At 48.3% G+C, this 27,280-nt stretch overlaps 1 protein-coding gene and 1 long non-coding RNA gene across 8 annotated transcripts in view; one reads left to right on the plus strand and one right to left on the minus strand.

Annotated features, from left to right (window-relative positions):
* Positions 1 to 2,305: 2,305 nt before the first annotated feature.
* The window catches only part of IQSEC3 (IQ motif and Sec7 domain ArfGEF 3), a 100,247-nt gene continuing 75,272 nt past the window's right edge, over positions 2,306 to 27,280 (minus strand). For 2 of the 6 annotated variants that reach the window (XM_032107708.1, XM_032107707.1), the window contains 9 exons: positions 20,133 to 20,255; positions 19,264 to 19,430; positions 17,013 to 17,152; positions 16,091 to 16,216; positions 14,861 to 14,960; positions 12,362 to 12,523; positions 11,528 to 11,620; positions 11,042 to 11,085; positions 3,748 to 8,818 (listed from right to left, as the gene is read on the minus strand). In XM_032107708.1, the coding sequence (XP_031963599.1) occupies positions 8,381 to 8,818; positions 11,042 to 11,085; positions 11,528 to 11,620; positions 12,362 to 12,523; positions 14,861 to 14,960; positions 16,091 to 16,216; positions 17,013 to 17,152; positions 19,264 to 19,430; positions 20,133 to 20,255 (1,393 nt within the window). In that variant the 3' untranslated portion in view covers positions 3,748 to 8,380. Of the gene's footprint in view, positions 8,819 to 10,878; positions 10,959 to 11,041; positions 11,086 to 11,527; positions 11,621 to 12,361; positions 12,524 to 14,860; positions 14,961 to 16,090; positions 16,217 to 17,012; positions 17,153 to 19,263; positions 19,431 to 20,132; positions 20,256 to 27,280 lie in introns of all 6 variants that reach the window. The other 4 variants (XM_032107710.1, XM_032107709.1, XM_032107713.1 and 1 more) reach the window with 4 other exon arrangements.
* On the plus strand, positions 11,620 to 26,214 carry LOC116443530. Of its 2 annotated transcripts, XR_004239949.1 has the most exons (5): positions 11,620 to 12,006; positions 12,414 to 13,705; positions 17,859 to 18,026; positions 19,098 to 20,447; positions 25,030 to 26,214. It is a non-coding gene; the product is annotated as an uncharacterized LOC116443530 (long non-coding RNA). The 2 variants fall into 2 exon arrangements; XR_004239950.1 differs by lacking the exon at positions 19,098 to 20,447.

A 27,280-nucleotide genomic window follows, 5' to 3' on the forward strand; every position in this document is an offset into this window, starting at 1 on the left:
GGGAATGGAGGGCAGAACTATATCAGCCAGCACTGTTTAAATGGGAACTATCTGGGTGGGCAGCACAGCCACGGTGAGTGATATGGCAGCCCAGACCCCCTGGCAGCATCCCAGCCACTGCCTGGTGGGGATCACATGTACCCAGCCCCGTGGGGGCTGCCCCCATCCCTGGCAGTACCACGAACCCCAGAGTGACCCTCCAGCTGTGGGAACTCCTCTGCAGGGCAGAGCCTCGGGACCTGAGTGAGATCGGCTGCTGCCAATCCCTGTGGAGCATCTGCTCTTGGGATGCTGAGTGCCAAATTGCACCAGCCCAAAGCATCCTGCAGCCCTTGGAAAGCTTCTGTCCCACCCTGCCAGCAGTGTCTGCTCTGAAGAAGTACAGTGATCTTTCTTCTTTTGCACTTCTTAACTCCTTCTCCTTCTTGCCACTGCATTCGTGACAGACCCATGCAAAATGTTAGCAAACTGATGGTTTTTTTCACTGGCATCTCTGCAGCCTTTCCCTCTGCTAATTATTATAGCTGTGCCTCTTCTAGGGCAAGTTGACAGATGGCTGGAGCTTTACTATGAATGAGCTATTTAAATAGGGCTCTGGCTTTTCCCTTGCACATTTCTTTTCTGGCTGCATGTCCTGAGCTGCTGGATGGGTTGTCCTTTTCACTAGGGATGCCAGAAGCTGTGAGCTGACACTAAAGGCTGAGGGCAGATCCCAGGAGGTGGGTTCTTTTCTTTCCTCTTAGAAAGGGAAGACAATTCTGCCCTGGTTCATGTGGCCTCATAGGGTGCTGTGTTTTGGATTTAGTATGAGAATAATGTTGATAACCCACTGATGTTTTAGTTGTTGCTACGTAGCAACAACTATGTTAAAGGTTCTATGCTGTGCCAGTGAGAGAGGCACAAGAAGGTGGGAGGGAGCATGGCCAGGACAGCTGACCTGAACTGGCCAAAGGGATATTCCATGGCACAGCACTTCATGTTCCATACATACACTGGGGGGAGCTGGCTGGGAGCTGCTGATCACTGCTGGGGGATTGGTCAGTGGGTGGTGAGCAATTGCATTGTGCATCTTTCTTGCATTTTCATTTCATTATTTTTATTCTTTCACTTTATTTCAGTTATTAAACTGCTCTTATCTCTATCCACAAGTTCTACTTTTTCTAATCTCTTCCCTATTCCACCAAGGGTGGAGGAGGGGGGGAGAAAGTGAGCAGCTGCAAAGTACTTAGTTGCTGGCTGGGATTAATCCACAAGATAAAGAAAATGAACTGAAAAGTCAAGCCTTCTGTAATGGGAGGGAATAGGAAGCTGTACATAGAATATCAGGATGGGTATGTATCACTTGAAGTGTTTTTACTGCTACAGCCTTCATCCTACACTCTTGTGGAAGAAGATCCTTCTGTTCCTTGTGTTTGTTTTTTTTCAAATGAACTTGATATTGTTTGGGGCACCCTACCCTTCATGAGGAGGAAGGATTAGGAAGACAGGATTATTGTTTTCAAAAAAGTCATTGATAACTGTGCCACACTGTAAGACCCCAAGGCTGGAGCATGGGTGCTGTATAAAATAAGATCCTGCCCTACATGCCTGAGAACATTCCCAGCTCACGAATTGTATGGTTTAAGACAGAAAGCAGCTCCTCAGCCAGATTTAACCTCAGTTGCACTCACTAGCTGCAGAAAAGTAGCTTCAAGACCCACCAAGTGTGACGGAGTTCCCAAACTGGTTAAATCCCACAGCCCTGCTAACCTTGCATCATCATCCTGAGGCACCTGCCTATTTTCAGCCACCTTTCCCAGGTCAGGCAGGCGTATGTGCATGACTCCAGGCTGCTGAATTAAGGGTCTGGGCAATGACTCTTTCCCAGCAGCTGGTGATGACAGGAAACCTCAGTCTGTGGGGAGCGGTGGAGCCTGGCTCTGGTCAGCTGTGCCCCAGGCACCCCCTTCCAGCACAGTCTTCCCAGAGTACCCCAGACGAGGTGTAAAGGGACCCACAGCGACCTGCACACAACAGTGACACTGCAGACACGTGGCAGCTTTGGCTTATGGTGACCTTCCTGCCACCACACCGCTCCGGGAGGACTCCCATCTCTGTGGGGGCATTGGGATGGGTCTCTGACCCCAGAGGCAGCACCTTCAACGCAGGAGGCAGCAGGCTGCGAAGTGCTGAGTTCAGTGGTGAGTCTGCATTTTGCTTGACAGGGGTGGATAGACCCCACCCACAGCAAAACATTTGAGGGATGTGTGCTTACTTAAAAGTCTATCTGAAAAGTTTCAGAGAAAAATTGCATCTCAAGATTCTCTGTGGAAAAGAGCAGTGTATTTTGATCAATTCCAACCACACTATGTATCAGTTATTGCACATAATGGATGCCGTATAGATATAGCAGGGTACAGGTGCACTGTGACAATTGTGGTATTTGATTTTTGGGTTCTAATCCTTTGTACCAGCACTATCTACGTATGTCTACATAGTATCCTTCCCAGAGAGACTTGCCATCTTCTGATTAATAACAGTATCTGTACATTGGAGCAAGTGAGGAGTATTTCACATATAGACAATCTGGTTTTATTGCTTTCATCTTTACAGCCAGGTGTGTGATCTAAACATCCGCCAGGAACTTCAATAATCTTCTGTTTCAAAATATCTTAGAAAATGACTGTTTGGGATGGGCTGATTTATAACATATCCGTGGCACACAAAAACATAAATGGAAGCCTCTGAATCCCTGGGAAGTATCCTGTCTGTGTCTGGGAGGGATTTCTGTCCTCCCAAGTGTTTCATGGTGGGCCTGGGGATCTAAGGGATTCTTTGAAGCCAGCAAAGAATTTGCAACCTATAGACAAGGGTTTTTTGGCAGGTGCAATCTGAATCCAGCATCTCTTCGACCCAGCTGCAGAGATGTAGCTTGGCTCCCCTGCCCTTGGAGAGGAGAGCTCGCTTTGTGTGCACGTGCTTGAGTCTCTCTCAAAGGTCAGCTTCATTAACCTTGGGGTTATGCTTTGTGTAAATATGCACTTATATCTGATCTGCACAGGAAACGTCATTTTCCTTACGTGTCTCGCATCCAAGTGTTCCCCAGGCCTGAGCCTGCGTGGCTGGTGAGATGTGCTGCGGCGGTGACGCTGCAGCCAGCACAGCTGTCCTGCTCAGGCAGCCCCTGGTGCCCGTGCCCCACGGTTTTGTGCAGCACGCTCTGCAGAGGCGCCTACACGCTCTCCGAGGCGTGCTCCTGTGCGCAGGCAGGTGCTGTGAGCACTGCCCCACGGCGTGTGCTGCTCCCTGCTGCACGGCTTCCTCCGTTCCACACGGGCAGCAGCGAGCGCTCGGCGAGGCTGTGCGGGCTCCCTCCCCGAGGCGCAGCCTGCACGGCCGAGAGCATCCAGCAAGACGGACAGCAATGAGCTGCGGCACAGAAGGGCTCTGCCTTCCCCCCTCACCGTTTTCCTCTCTGCCTCACTGCAGGGGTGAATTTCACAATTAAGTTGCCACCTCCTGAACAAGTTTATTGCTTCCTGATTTCCTCTGGATCTGATCCTCAGAGAGCCTGAGCACTGAGCTAGCTCCAGCTGCTTTCGACAAGAAAGCAGCAGCAGCCGGAGCAGGCTGCCCCCGAGGCCAGCAGGAATCCGGGATGCTCAGCACTCCATGGGAGCACCCCTTGGTGCGTGGCGCCTGCACACACAGCTGCAGCCCAGGGACACCGCGGCGGGGGCTGAGGCAAAGAAGACATTGGCGCACAAGTGACATTATCTCAATATAATTTCTAAAACTCTATTGAGTGAACAGGTAAAATACCTCTGATCTATTTTTGTTATTTTTGTTACAAAATATTAGCCATTTGGACTCTTTGCTAGGTGTGACCACACCACTTTTCCCAAAGGAAGCTTTTGTTGGTGATATTTACAGCAGGAGACAGGTACAGACAGAGACAGGTGCTTTCAAAAGCCTACGCACAGGTAACACTTCTGTTGTTAGATTTTAAAAAGACACATTCAGATGGGGTCGTGACTAGTGTTGAAGAGCTGGGTGACTTCAAAGCTGCTGTCCCAGGCATGGCTGTGAACGAGAGGGCAGGACAAGGACAGCTCTAGCTCACGAAACACTGCCGGCAGTCCCTGGAGCCTACACTAGCACAGTGAGGCAGCTGGTGGAGTGGGAGATGGGGGGAGCTTGCTCAGCAACTTGCATTTCAAAGCAGAGACTCCGCCAAGCAGCAGCATCCTTGGTTTAGGGCTCAGATTTCTTTTGGAAACCTCAGAAACATGTGCAGGTTTAGCCTTTGAAGAACATGTAACAAAACTCAAACCCTTATGGCTCAGAGGCCCTCCAATGCTTCCAAATCTGGTGGTACCTTTCACTATGAGTACTGATGAAATTCTGGTTGTGGACCATACCCACACCTTTCATCTACAGGAAGGAGAGAAAACGTGAACACTGGGATGCTTTGAAAGCCTTGTGGAAGCACGGAGTGTTGCTAACCCAGCGGCCCAGACTATGGCATTACAAACTACTACAGCAGTGGACAAGCACTGCATTCAACCCAGAGTGTTTGCAAGGCTCGATTCTCCTGTCACATTTGCCCATCCCTTTGCTACTGGTGCAAACAGATTAATTACACTGGGCCTGCACCAGTATGAGCAAGCATCAGGATAGAGCCTGGTGTAACACAGCTCAGTCTCTCCTACTGTTCACCAAAGCCACCTTCTCATTTGTCCACTGACTACCTGACACCCACTGCAGAACACTTTTCACTAGGTATCTCTTTTTTCTCTCCCCCCACTCCTTTTTTAGTATAGAAGGGCATGAATTTGGCAGCAAAAAGACACTGGTTCATTTGGGTTGAGTTAATCTTTGCAGCAGCTCCCTGCCTGACTCCTCCACCTGAAAGATTGTGCTAGGTTCATGATCAGAATCACCGCTGTCAAGAGCTGGTGATTTTTCTTTGGGCTGGTCCCTCCAGGTGGGCTGTGGTACACATTTTGTCCTTCATTAGGTTGTCACTGAGATGCTCCTTCTAGCCTGCACCCTGTCAGTGTGTGTGCAAGGGTGTCTGTTCACAGCTGTACAGCTACACTGAGTCTGTGTGTCTCACTGGCGCGCGTGGGAGGACCGTGGGAGCAGACAATACAATAGATCAGACGAGGTGCAGATATGTTTTAAAGTGCTTTCATCCTTCGAGACCAACCTTCCAAAGAATAAAAAAAAAAAATCTGTGTTTTGAAGTAAAGTCCGAAGGGGTTGGCTCTGCAGTGGAATTTTGACCAACCTGTTCCATGACAACCTGGAATAGAGTAGTTTTGTGCCTCTCCAGCTAAACCCAACAGAAGATGTGGTAGCCAGCAGGCTAGAAGACAGCAAGGGTTATCTACATTTGCTTCTCTGTCCAAAGCTCAAGGCCAGCAGTAGCCTTTGCAAGGTCAGGGAAACAGAACTAACCTGCCCTGAGAGAATTCTGTGCCTCAGGTACCTCAGCACTTCAGTTCACTCGCTTCTACCCTTCATCCAGCATGGAGAAGGGAGTCTCAAGGCAGTTTCCTTATTCCCTCTTTAAAATCCGTGTAGCTCTCCCAATCAATTATTAAAGCAGCAAACATCTTGTGTAGGAACTTCATAGGCATTGTTATAAATATTTTATCTAAAAAAATTATTTCCTCAAGTATCTTAAGGATTTTTGCTGTTGTCACTTTGTGTTAAATGTCAAGTAAAATCTAATTTATTTATTTTAACACACACAGAGCTTCATTGGCTCACTGCACTCTGGAAAAAACCCAAACCTAGTACTGCTATTCCTCTCAGAAAGCAAAAGAACTACTGGGAAGGGAGGACAGTGCCAGTGCCTCCTGGACACCCCTTCCACTGCAGCAGAGAGCAAAACCAACAGCAGCCACACACTGCATTGACCAGACAATGGCAGATGCCACACATGCTTTCTCGGGAAGCTATGGGCAGCTCAGATGAGGTTCTGGCTGCTGTGATGAAGCAGGGTGTCACCCTGGAGGGAGTCAGCAGCAGATCAGGCCAGCTGTGCCTCACAGCTGGCTGGGAGGTGAGGGGCTGAGCCCTGGCCAGGGGTGAGGACCTCTCCCAGCATCCAGTTCAGGATGCAGAGCATCCAAACTGCCCTGGGGGGCTGGCTAGGAGTAAGCTTCTCTGGTCTGGAGGGAGACTGGGCTTCTATTCAGGGTTTTCTTACAATCTTTTCTGTCATCTGCTTCTGCATTCTTCCCAGAGGCTATGCTTGGGGGCTCCCAGTCAGTACATTTACTATTGCAGATAAAAGTGGCAGCCTGGTGCCCAGCTAAGCAAACAGCTCAGATCTCTTGGCACAGCTGGGTCCATGGGTCAGGCTCAGACAGAAGAGGACCTGGAGGTGAGCAGGCTCCTGCCCTGGCGGGCTGGCCAAGTGCAGGGACCCTTCACTCCAGCCTCTGTCCGTTTCCCTAACTCCAGCTGGGCTTCTGCCCAGGTCACACAGCTGAACTCTCTCCCCTGAACATTCCAGCACAGCCAGCAGGCATCCAGGGAGCACTGGGCCTGTCCCTGATGCACTGTGGCTTTTGTCACTGGCAATAGCCCTAGAGATGAGCACGCTGGCACAATCCCTAAGGAAATTGCTGTGTGCCTTTTACCCCACAAGGTAAAAAAATAGTTTTCTGCATCTGTCTTCACTGTCTCCCTTTTCCTGACATTTTGCACATCCCCACCAATGGCAACAACCCCTGCCATTCCTCACTCTATCATTACATCATCAGCACCCAGTGCTCATGTCTCAGCCTTGCACAGGAAGGAAGAGCATTTCTGTCTTTCCCTCATAAAATAAAATAAAAATAAAGGCCCTAAAAGGCATTCTGTCCTATTTTAGAATCCTGAAGTTGATCTTCTTAAACCTCGAAGGGAGATAGAATGAAGGAGTGAGACCAAAGCCTTTAAGCTAATTAATACCTTCCCCTTCCTACTGCACAAAGAGATTTTTTTCTAAAAATACATCCACAGCCCGTTTTTAATGCTGTCTTCCTTCACGTCAATGTCCCCAATAAAGCAGAGGAGCTGAGCTGTCATCTCTATCTCAGGATCTGCCCCTCCTCTCACTTTGAAGCTGGGATAGAGAGGGAGAGAGAAGAGGCCTTGGAGTCTGGTATCTGGGCAGCTTTCCTATAGGAAGGGGCTGATGGAGGTAAGAATACAGCCAGGCAAGAGATACACATGGGACCTCATATGAGTGGTCTCCAAAACACCCCTTCCCTCTAACACAGGTGGAAGAGCTCAAGTGAATGGAACACCCACCCCAGAAGATGAACATAACACTCAGCTTTGCTTTCAGAATACAAAAATGCAGGTGGGCAGGAAACACAAAACTAGCCAGAAGGAGGAAAGCAGAGGTGGGTCTGTTTTAGAGAACATAATCATGTGTGTGTGTGTGTGTGTGTGTGTGTGTGTGTGTGTGTGTGAATGTGTTGAGGTGGGAGGGCACCTCTTGGTGCCATCTCTTTGGAAAAGTACACATCCATTCCAGGAAAATCCCCGGGCTGAATCCCTCTCTTCTGCTCCCTCAGAACTGCTTGGTGTTTCCTTAGTAAGCATGCGCATACGTACGCTACCATACAGGTGTATTTACATGTGGTGAGGTCTGCTAGGTCTCAGCAGAGCTCTCTGGTACAATGCTCCAACATAACAACAGAAAAAGTTTTGGTGTTCAGTGAGGCCATCTTTGTGTTTTACTGCAGCTCAGGACAGTCTCTCCTCCTCTCAAACTCTCTTCCACTCGTGCACTCCTTTGCTTGGAGCCGGCTGCTGCAAGGAGATAATACTTGGAGAGCGATGAGGAGGAAGCGTGGCAAGTGGGGCAAGTTCTCGCTCCAGCTTAGTAGGCGGCAGCAGTGGTGGCAGGGAGAACTCCACCCCCAGGAGTGCCCCAAGGTCGGCCCTTGGCACGGGTGAGTCCGTTTCTCTCTGAGGCTGGCAAAGTTTCAGGGTGGGTACAAACCTATGGCCAGGTAAATGCAAGGCAGGAAAGGAAGTTGAGGAATAGGAAACGGAAGACACAGTGCCTAGAAAGCAGCAGGTCATCAAGCCTCTCAGGAACAGGGCAGCAAAGTGCTACATGGGGACAGCACAAGCACAGAGGCCAGCTGGGCTGGCAGGTGTGAGGATATGTGAGCATGGAGGTTGGCAGTTTCTATAGATGGCTCCTCACAAATAGCATCATCTTGAGGGGAGACAGGGTAAGAGGTCGGTTGGCTTTTTTTTTTTCTTTTCTTCTTGTTTTACTAAAAAATAAATCACAAACTAGATCTCTGTAGGCAGAAAGGGTCCCTGGGAGGCAGTGGGGACGGGAAGCGGGGAAGTCTGTGCTGTTTTGGTGCTGGTGGTGTGGCTACACGAGGCTGCGTGAGCCACTGGAATACCTGCGCCTCTGAAGCAGGGAGCTGGGGGGGCAATACTGGTGGGGGTGGTTGTAGGGAGGGGGTGGAGGTGGCAGAGGAGGCTGATGGACCAGCTTCATGGGGGTCCCAGGGAGCCCACTGCCCACACCGTGCCAGGGGGTGGAGGTGCAGGAGTCGGAGGTGACGTAGCGTGTCAGAGTCTGGTTGAGGGCCGGCTCCATCCGAGCGAGGCACGGCTTGTCCAAGACAATGACTTTGACAATCTGCTGGCACTGTACAAGTGTCCCCGCTGAGGCGGGGTGCGAGGGCACCAGTGCTGTCTCCAGCCGCTCCCGTGGCATGTTAAGACGCATGCTGGGCTGCATTCCACTCTCGGGCCCCAGGGCAGAGTTGTGCTGGTACGTTTGAAGCCTGTTGTGAATTGACACCTAGTTTAGAAACAGCCAAAGAAGCATTAAATGTTACAAGACTTTTCCCATCTGCTGCTACTGGCTGCCCTGAACCCCCGCCACCGGACAACCTTACATGCATTCAACCCTCCCTCCCTCAAAAAACAAAATAGGTACGGCCCTGGCCGCACAGTCACCCTCAACTGCCCCATTGTCTCCATCTAGCCTAAATGCCCCGTCCTTTCCATCACGTCAAAGGCAGCAGAGCCGGCATTCCCAAATGCAGTGCAACTTTGATTATCCAAACAGCACAGGGAGCACGAATCGACTCTAGGAGTGGTGGTGTCTGTGAATTCTCATGGTAATGAACAGACCTCGAGGTCATGCCTTTGTTCCCACCAGCAAAAAGGAGAGGGGGACCAGACCGCAAGGTTTCAGGTAATCGAGGCTGTAGTTTCAGCAAAATGACAGCAGCTGAGTCTGAGATAGAGAGCGACAGAGAAACTCAAGCCTTTCCCAGCTCCCTGCCTTTCTGAGTAGGAAGGTACACCACGTGACTGGCTAATCTCTTTACAAAGGAAAAAGCAGAAACCTGACATAGCCTAGCAAAAGGCAGCTCTCTCTGATCCATTTGATGGTTTGTCAGTGAAAGGAAATGATTTTCAAAAAAACAAAAATAAAAGAAACAAAAAATGCCCATCTAGCCCATACAATGATTAAAGAAATTCATGATGAAATGGCAGCAGATTAGATAATCTCAGAGAAATGGAAATGCTCCTCTGCTGGCAGAGTAATACTTGGTCAGCTGAAAGCAGGTAGGGAAGCAGGAGGTCATCAGGGTTTCCACAGTGAGGTGCTGATAATGGAATCAAATAAGGGAGCTCACTGAGACCAGTCTGAAAAGGAGGAGCTGGCCTGGACTGGAGGTTCCTAGCAGGGGAAGCGCAGCAGGGAAATAATGCTTCCCAAATGATGGATGAAGTTATAGTTCCTCCTGGCAAGGACATGGGCTGATGGAGACCCCAAACCAGAGCTATGTTGCTGGCTCAAAACAGAATGTCAGTCAAGTGACAAGCCCTGGGTAGGAAACAAGTGCTCACAGGTTGGCGTGGCACTTCCAGCCAGGCAGGGGCACAGGTGAGACAGTGGGGCTGCCCTGATGGTCTGACAGGGTTTGCAGCAACACCAGCAACTGGAAAGGAGGAGCTGTGGAGTGACCAAGCCTCCCACCATGCTGGAACAAGGATGAGCTGTCTGTCCCTATCCAGGCATGGAGGTTGCTCAGACTCACTGCACAGCAGGATATAATATTGTGTCAATATTTATTTAGGTGGTGGAACATCTCATAGGAAAAACTGGTTGCTGGGCCATGAAGTGCCAATGATATTAGGATACATGGAAGCCATTCTACACAAGGAAACGCTTCTCCCAACAGGAATAGGAAACTGGCTGGCAGAGGCACCTTTCCCAGGAAGGGGGCATCTGCAGGGAAATAGGGTGCTCTCCAGGGAAAAGAAGCTGCACCCACTCTCCACAGACAATCTGAATTCTTCAAGTAAATACATGCTGACAAGAGGGGAAAGAACTACCCTGGAAAAGGGCAAGTTCAGAAGAATGGAGATATTCCAGACAGAGAGAGAGAGTAGGAAGTAGTAGATAAGATTTTCAGTGTGAAGATTGCATTTTCCTGTTTCCTCACAGGCAGTGGGAATATGGGTGTCTGCGAAGAAACAGGCAACCCACTGGATGCTAGACATTCCTGCAAAGATAGATGTACACAGGACAGCCAAGCTCCCTACCTAGGAAGGTGAAGCTCTAAGGAAATCTGGTGTACAAAGGCCATGCTTAATCCCCTTCAGGGGGATGGAGAGACAGAGCTGCAGAGATTGTGCAGGAAAGCTGGGCTGAGGGGAATTTGCATGTGATGCTGCATGGAGTTAGCATGTCAGGGAAGTCCTTAGTGGGATTCTCAGTCTCCCCAGAAGCAGTGGGGTGGGTTAGTCTACAGCGTTTGGAGCTTGGTCCATGAAGGATGTTACAGTTATAAAAACGGATTGAAAATGCTTTGAAGTTTAGTTTGGATTTGAAAGTTGTATTACCCGTCCTAGCAGTAACTTTTAATTGTATCTCTGGAAATTGGTAAAATTGTCAGTCTGGCTGGGGAGGCATTGATTAAAACCTGAGAAAAGAAACAACAGAGAATGTGAGAAGAGCTGAAGTGAGGGAGAGTTACTTACCTCAGCTGCTCTGCACTCTACTTACCTCCACTGTGCTGTCCGAGACCTTCTCCCCCAAATCCTTCTTGCCTTTGAAACAAAACAAAAGATCTCACTCATGAGGTCTGCCCCTCTAGTCAAGAGCTGGACCTCATACTGTGGACTGGAGAGTTAAAGGGAGAGGTGCAAGGCCGATCCAGACCCTCTTGCAACCTGATAGCTGCTTAATGGGGTAGGTTTTACCAGTTCAGGGAAGAAAAGTGGGCCAGGTTCTTCAGAAGTTACCCATGCTCTACCAGTAACACCTCTTTACCAGATGTTACAGCTACAGACTGGGTAATGAGACTTCAGGGGTTTTTCTAGGGTATTTGAAGAATGTATATGCTCTCATATTTCCTCTATTTGGCCAAGGCTAAAGGATACGAAATTGAACACTTCTTTTTGTGGGTTTTCTCACAGGAATCAGTGAGAACACATTTGTAAAGGCAGCACTGCTTGACCAAGAGAAGCTGGGTGTTGGGCACCCTCTTACCTGTTGGAGAGCCTTGCTTAGACTGCAGTTCCATCTGGGCTCCGTTGGTCCTTAAGGAGAGAGTCTTTGTCCCTTGCTGTTTCTCCAGTTCCCCTGCAAAACAGACACATGGAAATAATTGAGGAGATGGATGGAGGGAAGGTCACCAGCATATTGAAGGGGCAAAATGGGAAGTCAGCAAGGAGAATTAATGCAAGAAAATCACGAGTGTCAAGAAGGGAGAGAGGAACAGCCAAGGAAGAACAGAAACTGCAGAGGATTTGACATGTGGAGAAAGGTATCGCCATACAACGTTCTACGTATGACCTACATTTATACAGGATTGGCTAGTGCTTCACAGATGGGGACCACTGGAGCTGAGCTACTTTGGCTCATTGGTTTGTACATGGAAAGGCCATCAAAGGCTACATGGACATCTTGTCTAACACAGACTGCTCATCCTCTGGACATTCCTGGAGTGAAGGACAATCCTGTTAAAGGTACCAGATCTATCCCAGCTATCTACAGATCATATTTGCATAGTCAAAGGGGTATAGGGCAGAGAAGAATCTTCTGGGTGTGACAGGCTAAGCTTCCCTATTCCAGGCCACTGTATCACACTCCATGTTTCATAAGCATCAGAAGTAGTTAAGTCCTTCCATTTCTCCTGCTGGCCAGTGGCCACAGAGCCCAACAGCTTTTTCATCCTACCAGTGAACCCAGGACAATCCTGTGCAACTTGTGTTGCTCATCCTCTTTGCCCCTGCTCCTGAAGAACCTTTCCTTTACCCTTTCTCCCTTGTAGTCACATGCAGTGTGATGGCATTGGAGTATGAATTTATGAGAGACCCTTACATTCAATTCGTATTTGTTCCAGTTCTGTCACTTCTGCTATTGACTCTTTCAGGTCTTCCACAAACTTCTGCATTTCCTCAGCACCCAGAGCACAGAAGTGAAGTACCTGTTTCTTCTCTGAGCCTGAGACTGGAGTCACCAGTGTAATGCCATGGGGGTAATCTGAAAAAAGATGTGTCAACAAAATAAAGAGGTGCTAGGCATTCTTGATGTTGGTTGTTTCGGTACGCCTGAAGGACAGAGAGTTTTCAGCATGAGTTCAATGCAACTGCACACCCAGAGTTTGTCACACTGCAAACTGCGGGAGCCTGCAGCACTGCAGCCCTTGAAGAGAGCAGAAGGACCAAGCTGCAGCAGCAAGGCAAGTGTCACCAGCACCACAGTGCTGCCAAAAGCAGGGAACTCTAGCTCTTAGTTACTACTAGTGCAACACCAGCCCTGGGAACCTGAGCACAGAGGCAGGACTGTAAATCTTGTCTCAATGTGCGGAAGAGTAAACAGTGTTTATGAGGCCAACAACACTTTTTCTCTTGTGAGAGATGCAGCAGGAGAGGTTGTCTTCTGGAGCCAAAGCCAGAACAGCCATTGCATCCACAGTGTCAAGAGTTCTCCCCAGCCTCTCCTTTCATCTGCAGAGAACACAGGAGGAGTGTTGGCCCAGCATGGGTGGGGAGCTCATTGCACTGTGCAGAGAGAATACTAAAGGGAAAGATGCGGGTTTGTAGGTCTCTGCTTAGTACTCTCCACAGGCAAAACACACAGGAATGTAAAGGAAAGGACATGCCAAGAGAGGAAAATATAACAGCAAAAGGCCTTACATTTTAAAGATCAGGCTGTGTGCATGGAGGTGGTGATTGGAGATTCAGCCAACAGAATCAGGAGAACACAAGAGTGCAGAGAACTTGCCACACTTTTGACTGGACTTCCTCTAACACTTGCTCTATGGCTGGTGGTTTCAATCCCTTTCTTCCTTTCCTTTCACATTCCTCTAAATTTAATTTCTGTCTTCCCCTTTCCTGCTTTCACTTCTTCCCCATTGCTCCTGCATCTGCCTGCCTTCCGTGGGCAGCCTTCCTTTATCATCCTTTCCCAAGCAAGCCAAGGCCTAACCTGTTATTTTCAGCCAGATCTCAGCTCCCCCTGTTTGCGTGCCAAGCCCTTTTCCCACCCTGTGTCTCTCTCCTCTGTTCAGATCACAAGCTCTTTGGGACATCTGCTTTACTGTCTCTGCAGGGGATACACAACAGGGTGCCTTTGCCAGAAGATCTTTGGGCACTCTCAGGATAGTCACGCTACCCCTAAAAGCTGATTCCAGCTCTGATGGTGGCTCCTGGGGATGCTCAGGTATGAATGACCCTATAGTTCCCACAGGGATGTGGGAGTCTCTTCGTGCTGCAGAGGACGGTGTTGGGGGAGTGACTCACGTTGCCAGTGGAGTAGAGGAGGGATGGAAAACACTTAGTACAGCCTCAGCGCTGCTACATTTTGCCTGCCTTGCAGCATGTTCTTCATGTGCTCACAAAGCCCCAGGGGCATCAGCCATGCTTGCCGGGGACTGCTGTGCTGCCCCTCTGCCAGTGCCAGCAGGAAGCCTGCCTGTTTCTGGAACTCCTCCACGGCACAACCAGCCCCAATCATGACACATCATGGCTCTATTCCCAGACCATCAAGGTCAGGCTGACTAGGGCTGGCCTCCCGCCATGCTTTGGTGGGTGCTGATCCAAGGGCTCTGCCTCTGCCTTGGGAAGCTCTCAGCACAGCATGGCACTGTGCGGGGAGGGGGCAGCAGCACCTGAGCCTCTGTCAGCATCAAAGGGATTACTGTAACACGCGTGCCAAACAAGGAGGCCGTGGAAAAGAAATCTATATGGACCGCTTCGTGACAGGCGTTTCAGGGAGATGTTTATTTCCCCTGCAGCCGCTCGGCCGGGCTGTGCCGAGGAGCTGAGGCCGCCCCGGCCCGAGGGCCCTTCCCGCGCAGGGAGCACAGAGCAGCCAATGGGAGCGGGGCTGAGCAGGGGCTGGGAAACCCCGTGCCGCCCTCAGCGCCCCCCGCCCGGGGCTGCGCGGCGGGGAGAGGGACCCCGACAGCAGTGGTGGGGGTTGTGACTTTCGGCGTGAGGGGAGAGGGGCTAAAGCTGGCAGCAGCAGTTCTGTCAACAAGATTCTGCACCTAGAGTTGGCTTCTGAGAGCTCTGTAGGATGTATATTGGGATTGATTCCCCCAGTCTTCACCACTGGCGTTGTTCCTGAAACCATGACAAGCCAGATCCTTCAGTGAGGCCCTTCTGCAGGTGCTCAGACCTAGGAGAAGTACCAGGAGCTTCTTGTCATCACACTGTACCTAAAGAGTGATCTCCTTGGCACCAAGCCTCAGTTTTCTCTCCTGCACTTTTAACCGTGGTAGAATCTCTCCTAATGCAAACTCCCACAGCCCCCTCCCTCCTTCCCCTTCTCCCTGCCAAACCCCTGCAGGCAGCCAAGGAGCACTGGACTTACATTCGTTCTCAAAGAGATGGAACTGCATCCCTAGCAGGCCGACTGACTTGCAAAATGTGTACGTTGAGGAGCTTTTCTTCTTCGGGCAAAGCTTGAGGATCTGTTGGAGGGAGAGAAGCATTGTTGGTGCTGGGGAACAGTGGGGCAAGAACGATGCAAACTGCTCAAAGCAAAAAAAGCTTTCTGCAAGCTCTGCTAAGTGTACATGGGAGCAATGTTTGGTGAATGATCTGCTCTTTGCCCAGAGAGCTGCCTGGAATGCTGCACTTGTAACAACACTTTTGGAATCCTGTAGGCATCGCCCTGGGCCCACTCAGCTCTCTCCCAGAGCTGCTGGGTTTTTGATTACAACATTTCTGACTTTGAAAGAGTAATTCTCTTCACCAAGGAACGGATCAAAAGGCAAAGGGAAGCCTGTCATAAATACCTTAGAGCTGAGAGCCAGAGCAGATGTGAATGCTGTGCTGCCCTCACACCTCAGCACTAGATATTATGGATCTGGTTTCTCCCATGGAGTAGAGGGATTGCAAGGAGCAGAGCCTCTCCCCAGGTTCACGACTGCACAAATGGGTGCAGAAGAATAGGTGGGTAAAGCTCTCTTACCCTCTCCTTCTACAAAAGGGTTTGGGTTTAGCCTTGCATCTGCAGGCAGAAACCAGAGTTTCACTTTACCATTAAATTCAGCGAACTTTCATTTTGTTCGGCCTCCTTCCAGCCTCCGTGTAACTCTGCTCTCCTTTACTTGCCTAATGCCATCACTGGGGCAGGACACTTTCAAAAATACTCTACGCATTTGGGGGTCTGGTAAGTGCTACCTAGTCTGCTACAGCCTTTTCCACGTTAGAAGGCAGTGATTTTAAGGTGTCTGGCAGGAAAGATTTAAAGTGCATGAGAGGGCTCTGTCTACTATAGTACAAACAGACAAAGAAATGAACCTCCCTTTCATGAAATGAACTTCCCTGCTGGCAAAGGCATGGGAGAGAGCAATGACATTGCTTGGATGGCTGTGGGATGTGACAGTTTGTTTTTTCAAGGGTTACTGGAGTTTTAGATTCAGTAGGTTTTTAACAGTGAAGGATCCAGAGCAGTGTCTTACAATGTTGATGAACTGGGAGCTAGTCTGTCCTTAGAACAGGGGGGAAATGGATGTTAAGGACTGGTTTTAGGTTTCCTTACAGAAACTAGGGTGGGTGTTTTTACTGCAGTGCCTAATTGCCAAAGCACACTCACCACCAGCAGGTCATTGAAGAGGAAAACTTCCCTTTGGTGAGCTGCCTGCTTCTGCACTTTGTTCACATCAGTCACTTCGTACAGGCGGCTGCAGCAGACCAGCCGGCGGTGGGGCACCGACAGGACCTGCAGAGAGCACACAAGGGCATGCAGCAGCTGAAGGAGGGGCCACTCTGGGTCTCCCCCACCCTCAGACTGCACAACCCTGCCCAGGGACACAATTCCACCCTCTCTGCCCGCACAAATCACCTCCTCACCACCACTCCTTACCATCAATTCTCCTGCTGGTGCAGTAACAGAGAAAGCCTTTGTGATCTGGGTAAATCAGAGGGCAGGCTAAAGGCAACCTTCTTGCTCACACAACCTACCTCTGGCTCCCAATCCTTGGGTCACTGCTCATCTGCAGGTTTCCTGGGCTCTGAGAAATCATTCTGCTTTATTTTGGGTACACAGTATGTATGTTTTTGCATTACAGATTGATTACTGCCAAAGAAGCTGGCTGGGCATTTGGGGATCTCTTAACCCCAGCAATTTTTAGGGACCTCATTAGAGACAGATGGATAAAATTGCTTTCTATCACTTTGCCATTCACTTCCTACACCCTTAAAAGGCCTGAAAGTTTGAAACACTGCAGAGCTATCAGTTGAGCACTGGCAGGCAGGACCTGCAGTAAAATTCTTGGGCAAACAATTACTGCACTAGATACTGTAAACTCTGACCAAGGAGATCCCTCAAAATTAGAAAAGAATGAGATAGCAGGGAATAAAGAGTTTGGAGAAAAAGGAGTAAATTTATAAAGACAAGCAAGGAAAGTATTACGTAAGAGAAGAAAGGCATAGAGGAAAAATACAGAAAAGAGGGCAGGGAGGGAAGTGGGGGACAGAGGGGCTGAGTGGGTGCCAGCAGGGTTATGGGTGCTCACCGTTTTCATTCCAACTATGGACTTCTCCACTTTGGTGACATAAGTCACGTGGTCCTCATTAGATTTTAGCTCTTTCTGCTGGATCCTCTCATAGATCCCCACCACCAGCTCCCGAGGGATGTCAGCGCCATCGTCCACCCCTGCCAAACACAGAAAATGTTGGGCAGGCCAGTCAGAGAGAAAAGAAAAGGGAAGAACCAGTGGTCCCTGGCAGGTCACTACTGCCTCTGCACTGTGCAGTGCTGGGAAGGCTGAAGGGGAACAGCAGTGTTTCACTTTAGGCTGTCTCCTTTCTTTCTCTAATGCATCTAATGCACCAGCAGGAGAGACTGACATCTCTAAGGCCAATGCAGTTGATTTCATCATTCATTATTCCATTGCTCTGCATGGTGGCTCATTTCCATGTGTTCCCTAAGGTTTTATAGCCACAATTTCACATTCATATATCTTGGGCCACTCAGCAACCCCTGCATTGATTTTGTATCATCAGAAGTGCTAGATATGGAGATGGCCTGTGAGGGGATTCAGCAGCTCTTCCTGCCAATGCAAGCATCACCTCTCCTTGTCTGCTTGGTAATCGCCACCATTTTCATTCTGTGCTGTCTCCTAGGAGTAATACTTTCCTGCAATTCTGTCTGTGATATCTCTGCCTTGACCCTGCCCCTTTTCTCTTCTACATCTCCTTAGATAATTCTCCAAATTTTGCTGCCTGACCCTTCAGAGACTGGCACAAAATATTTCTTTCACCCTTCCCTGAACCAAACACTGCAAACCAAGCTGCCAGTCCTTCCTCCAAACTGAATTCCTCCAGTCATTTTATACCGATTTTCTCTGCATTCCCTCCAGCTCCCTGGTCTGAGATGTCCTATCCTGAGTGATGCAGGTGGGGAACTGCTGAGGAATGGAGAGGCATTGAGATGTCCTGGCTCCCTTACCCACATCCTTGCAACTGTATCCTGAATAACATTTCCAACACAGGCTGCTGAAGCTGCTGGCCTGGGCATTGGCCTGCAGGTGAGTCTGGATTGAGCTGTCTCCCCTTGTCTGTGATGGGGTGACACTCACTCACTCTTATGAGTTGTGGTGTGTTGCACACTGGGGGTGAGTGACCTTCATTCTGGTTTAATTCATTGTGGTGTGAACTGACAGATTTTAAGGCAACTCTAAGTATAAGTTAACATAAAAAAAAACCCCTCTTTTGTTAGTGCTATCAATTGTAGTACTAAAGGGGATGATGGCAGGTAGCAGCCCCATTCAGTATCCGTGGAATTAACATGAAAGAGTGCCTCAGTGTCACATTATACCAGTCTGAAGCAGGTGACAAACTGTGGAAGGTGTGGGAGGCTGAGATGACGCTTTCTGTACAGCAATCAGGACAAAGAAAAAAGTCAAAGGAACCCAGAGAAGTACAAAATCTTCAAAAAAGACAGGAATTTACGCTGAGAAAACTTTGAGGGAGCTTTATCTGAATTGCCGATGTGCAGTAAGAGAAACTTGGAAAATGGCCGACCTAGGATGACCTAGGAGTGAATATGGCTGGGAAATTAGACAATAATTTGTCTAGACATGATGTCAAAAAGTCCAAACCATACTCAGCTGCATTACTATATCTGAAAATAAGGACGAGGCAGTAGCTCTGTATATGAGTATGTTGTGACCACATCTGAAAAAGTGCTTTTAACAACCTATTACAGGGATGGAAAGGACCGACCTTGAAAATAGAAGAAAATTGATTTGGGGAACTGATGTATCAGAAATTGCAAAGAGGTAATGTATGCATGAACTCTGTCACACCTACAGTTACTACAAGTAATTGCAGGCAATTAAGAAGGGGAAGATTTATCCTGAATAGAAGGAAAATGTGTTCATATATTCAAAGCAGCAAGTAGGGCTTGTTTAGCACAATCCAGCAGGGTCTAAGAAGGATGGAGCTGAACAACAGGAAAATGTAATACAATGGACTGTTTCCAAGCAATGAGATATTTTAAAAGATGAAGCCATCTCTCAAAGGAAAATGGTTGGTTTCTGAGAAGGCTGGACAGCTTCCTGCAGAAAACAAAGCTAATTAGAATTTCCCTTCCCCAGCACCCTAGAAGGCACCTCAAAGGGCCTTCCATGTCTGGTGCACAGGCAAGCAGCAGCAGACCTGGAGAAAGGCGGTTCCACTAGGTGTTTCCTGCCTTCATCTAGGCAGAATTTGGAACAGCAAGACGGAAAAAAAAAAAAAAAAAAATCAAGGCAGGACCCTCACCTCTCAGATTGCGAATGAAGTCCTCCAGCATCATCTTCCTGTCAGGCTTGATGTTGGGGCTGTACATGTCCGTGTTGAGGAGGATGATTGCAAAGGCCAAGATGAAGATGGTGTCCGGGTTGTGAAACTGCTGGACCACATCTGGGTTACACATGCAGTACCTCTGGCTGCAGCAGGAGGGATGCACCAACATGGAACATTAACATACTTAACACAATTAACAAGGAACATGGGAACACTCTGCTCCAGCTTGACAATGACTTTATCACAAGTGGATCAAATTCCTCCTTTCACTCCACCTCTCACACAAACGCGAAGGAACTGACTGTTCTTTGAAGGCAAATTTCCCCACCAATGGCTGAAATAGGCCACTGAAACTTCAGCCTTGTCCTCAGGAACCAAAAAAGCAAGTGAGACTGGAGAGGACTACTCAGAGTGTGTCAGTGCACAAGAGTAATACAGGAGGTGTCTGCTCCAGCCTGCCTTGCTAAGCACAAAGCACTCCTCTGGATGCACCAAGGGAGCAACCCAGCCCCCCTGCAAGCCCCTCTGCTGCTCCTCCCGTGGGTCACCAGTGAACAGGGAATCCCTTGCTGGCAGCCATGTCAGGACTGGCCTGATGCTGGCCCCTTGTACCCTTCATGCCACTGAGCATCTGACAAGGCCACACCTGTGACACAGCAGTGCCACAGAGAACTCCATCCTTCAGGAGCCCCTCCATGATCCCCCTCTTTGGAAGGGAAGTCCCTGGCCCTTCTCTCCATGACTGCTGGCTTTTTGCCTTGGGTGTGTTGTGTTCCCTGCTTCCCTTGGTTGCAGCAGTGGGGCTGCAGGGCTTCTTCTCTTACCTGAAGGACTCCTTCTCTTACCTGAAAGCCTCGATGAGCCGTTCCACCTTCTGCGCCTCCCCCTGCACGCGGATGTGGGCCTGGAATTTCCGCAGGGCTTCATCCAGCTCCATGCCTGAGAAGTCCATCTCGTCCACCACACAGCTGTGAGAGGGGGACACAGCCTTCATCAGAACATCCTCACGTGGGTGACACCAGGCTCCTTCACTGTGGTACCAAGGCCCAGTCCCCAAGGGCAATCCCATGGGAAAGGCCCTGGGACATCACTATGGCTTCCTGGATTCTGCTTACAACGGGCAGTGATTTCACACAAGTGATTCCTGCATTCTACAGCTGGTGAGCAATTCTTTTGCCTTACTATATATTTATATATATGTGTGTGTATGTATACACCATGATATATACGTATCATACCATAGACAGCATATGCATTCACATACTCATACACAGAGAAAGTATATATATGTGTATAGATATTATATAGACATCTTTATTGAGACAGATATTTAGACACCTATATCAATATCAGTAAGACCAGAGTCAGCTCAGATAAAATAGGAAATGGGAGCTGTTGTACAGAAATAACATTGCAACATCACCTGCTCATCTGGTGTCACTTTGCATTTCGATGCGATTCACTGCCCACTGGTAACTCATGGCCAATTTAGAAGCCCCAAGAAGGGGATGCCACCTCTCTTATTTCCCACTAAAGCATTCTCATCTCATAAAGGCCTTGCTGTTAGTCTCCAGCACCTACCACTACAGTTCTTGCTCTCTGTGTTAGTCAAATAATCGACTTGTTCTTATTCTTACTGCATGATATTTCAGTCACTTGTAATGACAACACCTTTCCCATGTGGCTTCAGCACATTTTGTTAGCATATTCCTACCTTTTGTGCTCAGGTCATTACTGCAAGCATTAATCAAAAGACTAGACTCAGAAACCCCTTTTCATAATGTCCCTTAGGCCCAACTTCCCATTTCAGCAGAGTACGTAGGCACTAATGTCTGTATCAGCCAATTTGCTCCCCCATTTATGATTCCTCTGCTAATTTCTCTCTCTTCTACTCTCAACAAAAAATTTCTCATGTCCAATGCTTTGCTGAAGTCTAGAATTATGTTCTGTATGTCCCCCTCTAGAAAACTAGTTATTTTATCAAAGACAGACATTGAATTAATCTACTTTCTGCTGATTTTGGTATGTACAATTTACCTTCCTGCTTGTCATTATTCTTTCCCAAAAATAAATTTTCAAAGCTGAAATTCTGTCTGACAGATGAAGAAAGTCACAGGTGCCAAAATCCCATTTACTTTAAGCCTTCTTTAAATACAAGTTACCAATTTGCTAAAGGGACCGCCTTGACATTAGAAGAGTATTAAAAATTCAGGAACTTTGTATTTTCTGCTTCTCTGTACTTTGGATTCTACATCTATCAGCCCCTTAACCCCTTGACTTAATTCTTTGTGTTTGGGTTGCTTTGTCGTGTGGTAAAGGATAAACTGATCCCAAATTTAAGGTTATTAAGGAGGAAATTTTCCCCAAGACAGGTTGTCTGGGACCTTGTGAGGAGTGGTACAGGGAAAAAGGAGGGGGAGGGGATTAGCTTTCTTCTGCATCCTTCTATTTCCTAGGATTATCTGGAAATTTTGCCAAAGAAACCTCTACTAATAAAGGGATGTGCTGTTACCAGTTTCTTCTTCCTTTCTGAGATAAACTGGGGATGTGTTTGTTGGTCTTTTCTAAGTGCTGCAGTTTGCTGTGGGTTGTCGGGAAGTGGTTTGTGAACTAAGCTGTTGAGTGCCATGTGCAGCCTTGCTAGAATAAAAATCTGTTGCACAATGCCTCAGATGGGTGAGGGACAGAGTTCAAATGCTCAGAGACGTCTCCTCCACTGCCTTATTGATACAGGAGTTGAGATGTCATCGTTTAACTGGGGTGACACCCGCAGAATAACTTACCAAGAGCTCTGACTGAACATAAAGTGCTTTGTATCTTCTGAGGTTAGAGTTGTTACAACCTCAGCTAGGAATTGTGGGCTCTTTCTCTGCACAAAGTCCATATAATCGAAATTCAGGAACAAATAGGGAGCAAGAGAAGAGAATCAAAGGGACTGCTCTCATAGGAAATCTTCCATGAAATATTTTTTTATCTCTCCAAGAGATGGACTGCAGAAACACTTGGCATAAGAAAAACTTCCTCCACTGCCTCTTTCCTTTGTTATTTTTATTTTTCTCATACTTATACTCACTCCCTTGGGTTAACATCAAGGCATTCTGCCTCTTGGAATTCATCTTTGATAGTAAGAACAGTTTTCCTCTTATTAGTCATTATTGTGTTCACAGCTGCAACCACCTCTGCACTTGGGCTTTTGTTATCGTTTTTTAATCCTTTCCAGTGTGCAGTGTTTCTCAGCACTGACCCCGGTGATTTTGCTGCTATTGTCTGCTTCCAGACATGTGAACACAGAGTCCTTGCACACCCCAGGGACACCTCTGAGGTCACCCTAGTAACTCAAATCCACCAGCATTAAATCATCTATCTTTTGCTTACTCCTTCCCTCTTTGATCAGTCTTTCCCCCTCCACACAGGCTGCTCTAACACATCCTCCCCTTTCTGTACAAATCTCGAGTAATAAAGTCCATTTCCTTAATACAGAAAGCATCAAGCCTTTATTAGGACAAGTGGGACAGGGCAGCTGTTCATAGCTGTTTTCAAACTCAGGCATTGCTGCATGAGTTATGCTCAGCTTCTTCTATGAGAGTTTCTCTCATAGGCTGACTGATGCAGGCTTACTTTGTAAATTCTAACTCCTGGGAGCCTCTTCCATTTGTCTCGCAGCCCAAAGAACAGTGTCCCCTGTCCTGCTTACTGAGAAAAGTTGACCAGGCAGAAAGGACAGGTTAGGAAGAACGTTTGATTCAAGTGAAGTCAGCCTGTGCTTGGATTTGGTTTATCTGACAAATCCTGTGCCAAAGGCCTGAAGAACAGCTCCTAGAGGAGCCATCAGGCACCAGGCTGCTGTTTCTGCTGCTAGACAGACAGAAAGAAAGGTGGATCAGACTTGTCTGATACTTTTTGTGACCAAATTTGACACAGAAAAGTCCATTCAAAGAGCCAAACAGCCTTGTGCTATGGGGCTGCCATGTTCCTGCTCCTCTTCTAGACAGCTGGAAGTTTTGAAGCCTTCCCTGATGTCGGATTCCTGCACAGACACACATTAACTTTCCAAATGCACTCTGGTAACTGTGTCAGACATCCCCGGAAATACAGCACAACTTTTCTTTGAGAAACCAGAGCAAGGAGGTCTTTTCTTTCCAAGGGAGAGATCATGGAAGCGGACAAAAGATATGAGAGCAGCTGGCTCTCTGCCTCCCAGGAATAAACCAACAGCTTATGTGCACAAGCCAAAACCAGTGCTGAGTTCATTTTTCCACAAACAGCTGGACACCTGTGAGATGCCTGTTCCAGGACCATCAGGAGGCTTAAGGGATGATGATGCAGGGACACAGTAATCACCTTATAAAATCTCATGCTTCAACTCCTTCCTGCCCATGAACTTGCAACAAGCCACACAAATTGAGCTCGCAGTGCACCCAGAGATTCACTTAGCCCACTGTCTTCAAGGATATGACTTTGGATGTTTGGATCATATTGTTGAAGTGAGCGGGAAAAGCGCTGGCTCCCTGCCTCATAAACAAGATGGTAGGGTTTGAGGGCTCTCGTGCCACCTGTGTACACGAGGAGTTTGTTCTGCCCTGAGGCACCTCACAAGTGCAGAGAATTGCACACCAGGTACCAGGACCAAAGAGTGGGCTCCTAGATGGATTATTTTGCTCAGCTGTTATTTCTGTTGTAGCCATGCTGCCTCCCAGGTTACAGGGCAAAGATCCCCCCAAAGTGCATGGACAGAATGGCGGAAGAGCTGTGAGGATTTAGCGCAGGGCTAGGCATGGCAAAAAAGCCTGTGGCAAAAGGGTTCAGTGAAGGCAGGAAGCAGCTGTATCATGTGGGGCTGGAATCTGCTCACCCAAGTGTAATGACCTATTTTCCAGCTTTTCCGCTCAGGTGACGGTGCAGCAGGAGCTGGGATGCAACTAAAAGCGTCTGTAATGAACCTGCAGCCTCCACTCAGGGAGGGAGCAAGGGGGGAGGCAGCCAGGTGGAAAGTTTAAAATCACAAGGCACAAAGATATTAATAAAAATCATCCCTTCCCGCAGTCTCCCTAATTCTACAAGCTTTCTGAAGATGAACCAGGATTTGGGTGAATCATAGAAGAGCTCAGCTCCCTGGGAGGAGACTGCCCTGCATGTGCTAACTGAACAGAGAGAAAAGTTAGCAGGTGTGTGTCCCAATCGTGCCCTCCACACCCTCTTGGGAAAGATAGTCTCTACAACAGAGACCACAGCCCACACCAGTCTTCCCTTTCTGGAGAATGCTACAGGACATGTATTGCCTGTTTTCCCTGGGGCTGTCATGCCTACTCGCCCTCCTGTGGTTGTTGGTAGCTCACATGGCTACTTAGGCTCCTTCCTGAACTTCCCTGGGGACTAGGCACACTCAAGCTTCACCTTCAGCTTGTACAAGCCTGGCGTGGGAAGGCTGTTCTTACTCACATTTGGTCTGTGCTACAGCCCTGCTTGCAGCAGGAGGTCAGAACACGTTCTTCCCTCTGTCCTGTTTCCATCACATCCTTATCTATTGCTCCTGCTCAAACCCTCCTGTGATGCAAGTCCCTTACTGATCCTCTGTAGCAACCTCAGTGAGAAGGGGAAAGAAAGCTCATTTGGCCTAGCCTGACAAGTCCTTCTGCCTGTCCAAGAGGAACATAACTCTTCTTTGAGAGACACTCCTTTTGCTGGGCTCCCAGCTCTGCACTTACTAAGAGCAGCTTTTCTCTCCCTGACTCTCCATGACAGAAAGAGAAGACAACACAGGCTTGACAGACAGGAGACCTGCTCACCCGCAGGGAGAATGTCTCCAGCAGCAACTTCCACACTCTAACACCAACCAGACCCCAACTCAGCACAATGTCTCCTCTGCTGGAATCCCTGCCCATTTCTCCTCTGACAGTAAGTGCACCAGGACAGCCACATCTGCACTTCCGAGTCCCACGAGCCGAACACAAACTATCCAGTACCAGCAGCACAGCTGACTCCATTCATGAAATCACTCACATTATCTTGTTCATGAATGAACTATAAATGGAAGCAATTCCTGAGTCAGGAACAGGAGGGGAAGAATGGACTAAAGTGAAGGAAAGTATGAAGGAAGGAGAACAAAAGCAACAAATAAACACAGAATGAAGAAAGGGTGCAAGAACGATGATGTGTCTCATATTAAAACTGTGTTAATGCCTTGGGCCTGACTTTTTCAAAGCAACAAAATTATTTTTCTGCAGTACTTGACAAATAGATTTGATTAAAACTGCTCAGTACCACATAGGTGCTTTAACAGGTTGGGCTACCTCTCTCCAGCTGTATTCCCTGGACTGGAAGACACTGAAACCCTGGGGTAGGTCACCAGTGACTCCTCCTAGCTGGCAGCAGGGCAGGTTGTAGAAGGAGATTCTTGGATCTTACTGTGGGATGCTGATCACAGTGAATGGTTTTCCTGTGGGATGCTTAAAATAGGTTACAGGTGGGATTTATGCCCTGTAACACCAAATGCCTAAAAGCTGCGCGTCCAGCCTAAACTAGCACACTGAGAAAAACAACACTCTGGAGGGCCCTGTGTCTCTCCACTGACAAAAGGAATTAATAAATTTCTAGAAGACACTAAACTTGGTGGTGGCCAACAACAGGTGAGATAAATCCTAGTTTTAAAGATTGAAGCCTTTCCTAAAAAAGCTAATTACATACTGCATCTTCCTAAAGAGACAAACTGGAGTGGTTCAGTGTTATCAATGCATGTGTGCCAGTTATAGTCAGAAACTGTTGAAAATCTCCTGCTCTCTCTGTTATTCCTTGGGTTAGTATGTCGAACTACTTGTTTGTTATCCAGACATCTTTTTTGAGTTCCAAGAAAATCAGTTAAAGGTTGAAAGATAAGAGCAGGAGGATGGAAAGGAGATTACAATTTCAGGGCATTTAGGGGCTGGGCATGAAGGTGTGGGAAGGCAAAACAGCACACCAAAGTGCTCAAGCCTCATAAACTGCTTGCCTCACCTCAACCCCTGCCCTTCTGCATAAAAGGCTTTGCACCCAGCATAGCACTTCTCTGGAGTTTTACATTTACTGGGTGGGCAGTAAAGTGGGATCATCTTCACAGTGCCAGGTGCCACTCGGCACTCCTCAGCTCTGCTGTCTGACAGCAGGAACAGGCAGAGGCTGGCTTGTCTGTCAGCCAGCACAGCTTCAATACCTGCAGGAGCCAAGGGAACTCTGCAGAGTACAGACTTATGGCTGGACATCACAGCTGAGTCTAGAGTTTGTAACCTGGGCAGTTCTGCCCTGCCTCCAAATGCACAAGGGAGGCTGACACTTCTGAAGATGTTTTAAAAGCTGTCTTATTATTTATTCATGCAGCTGGGTTAATTCAACCTGGCTGCAACAGAAACATTGCTTACAATACACAACTGCAACATAAGTTTTCACATCGAGCGAAAGCTAAACTAACATAGCAAGTGGCATCAATAATTGAAATTGCTTTTGGGAGGTAGAGGAGGCTCCAGGGTCAGGTTTGGGATGTGAAAGATCACAGGCATCTCTGCCTGCATACAGGCTTGCTCGCTGCAGATGATCAGAGCCTGTCCAAGCACTACTGCCTGCTCACAGCCACCCTGCCTGGGCATTTGACCTTGGCAGGACTAAGTGCCTGTTCTTCTTCTGCCCATTTGGGCCACAGAAATGACTGTGGTATTGGGCAAATTGTGCAAAAGCTACTGTATGAGCTCTCCTGTCTGCCACATGCTCTCCAGGGAATACCATGTACCTTAACTTCGCTAAGTGTGGGTGGATGTGGGGACAGCAAGACAGCCCTTGCAGAGTTTATTCTCCCAACCTGTGTCCATGTTCCTGAGCTAGTTGATGGGAGTTGGATAGGGAATGAGAACCAGATTAGGTCTTAGACAGTTCTAAAATGCCAAAAGGTCTTTGATCTGCCTCTCGTTCCCATAGAAACAGCTCATAAGTTGTGACCAGCCCTTGAGATACAGGGCACTGGAAATGC

This window comes from Corvus moneduloides, chromosome 4 (assembly GCF_009650955.1).
Source record: "Corvus moneduloides isolate bCorMon1 chromosome 4, bCorMon1.pri, whole genome shotgun sequence".
In the NCBI taxonomy this organism is placed as follows: Eukaryota; Metazoa; Chordata; class Aves; order Passeriformes; family Corvidae; genus Corvus; species Corvus moneduloides.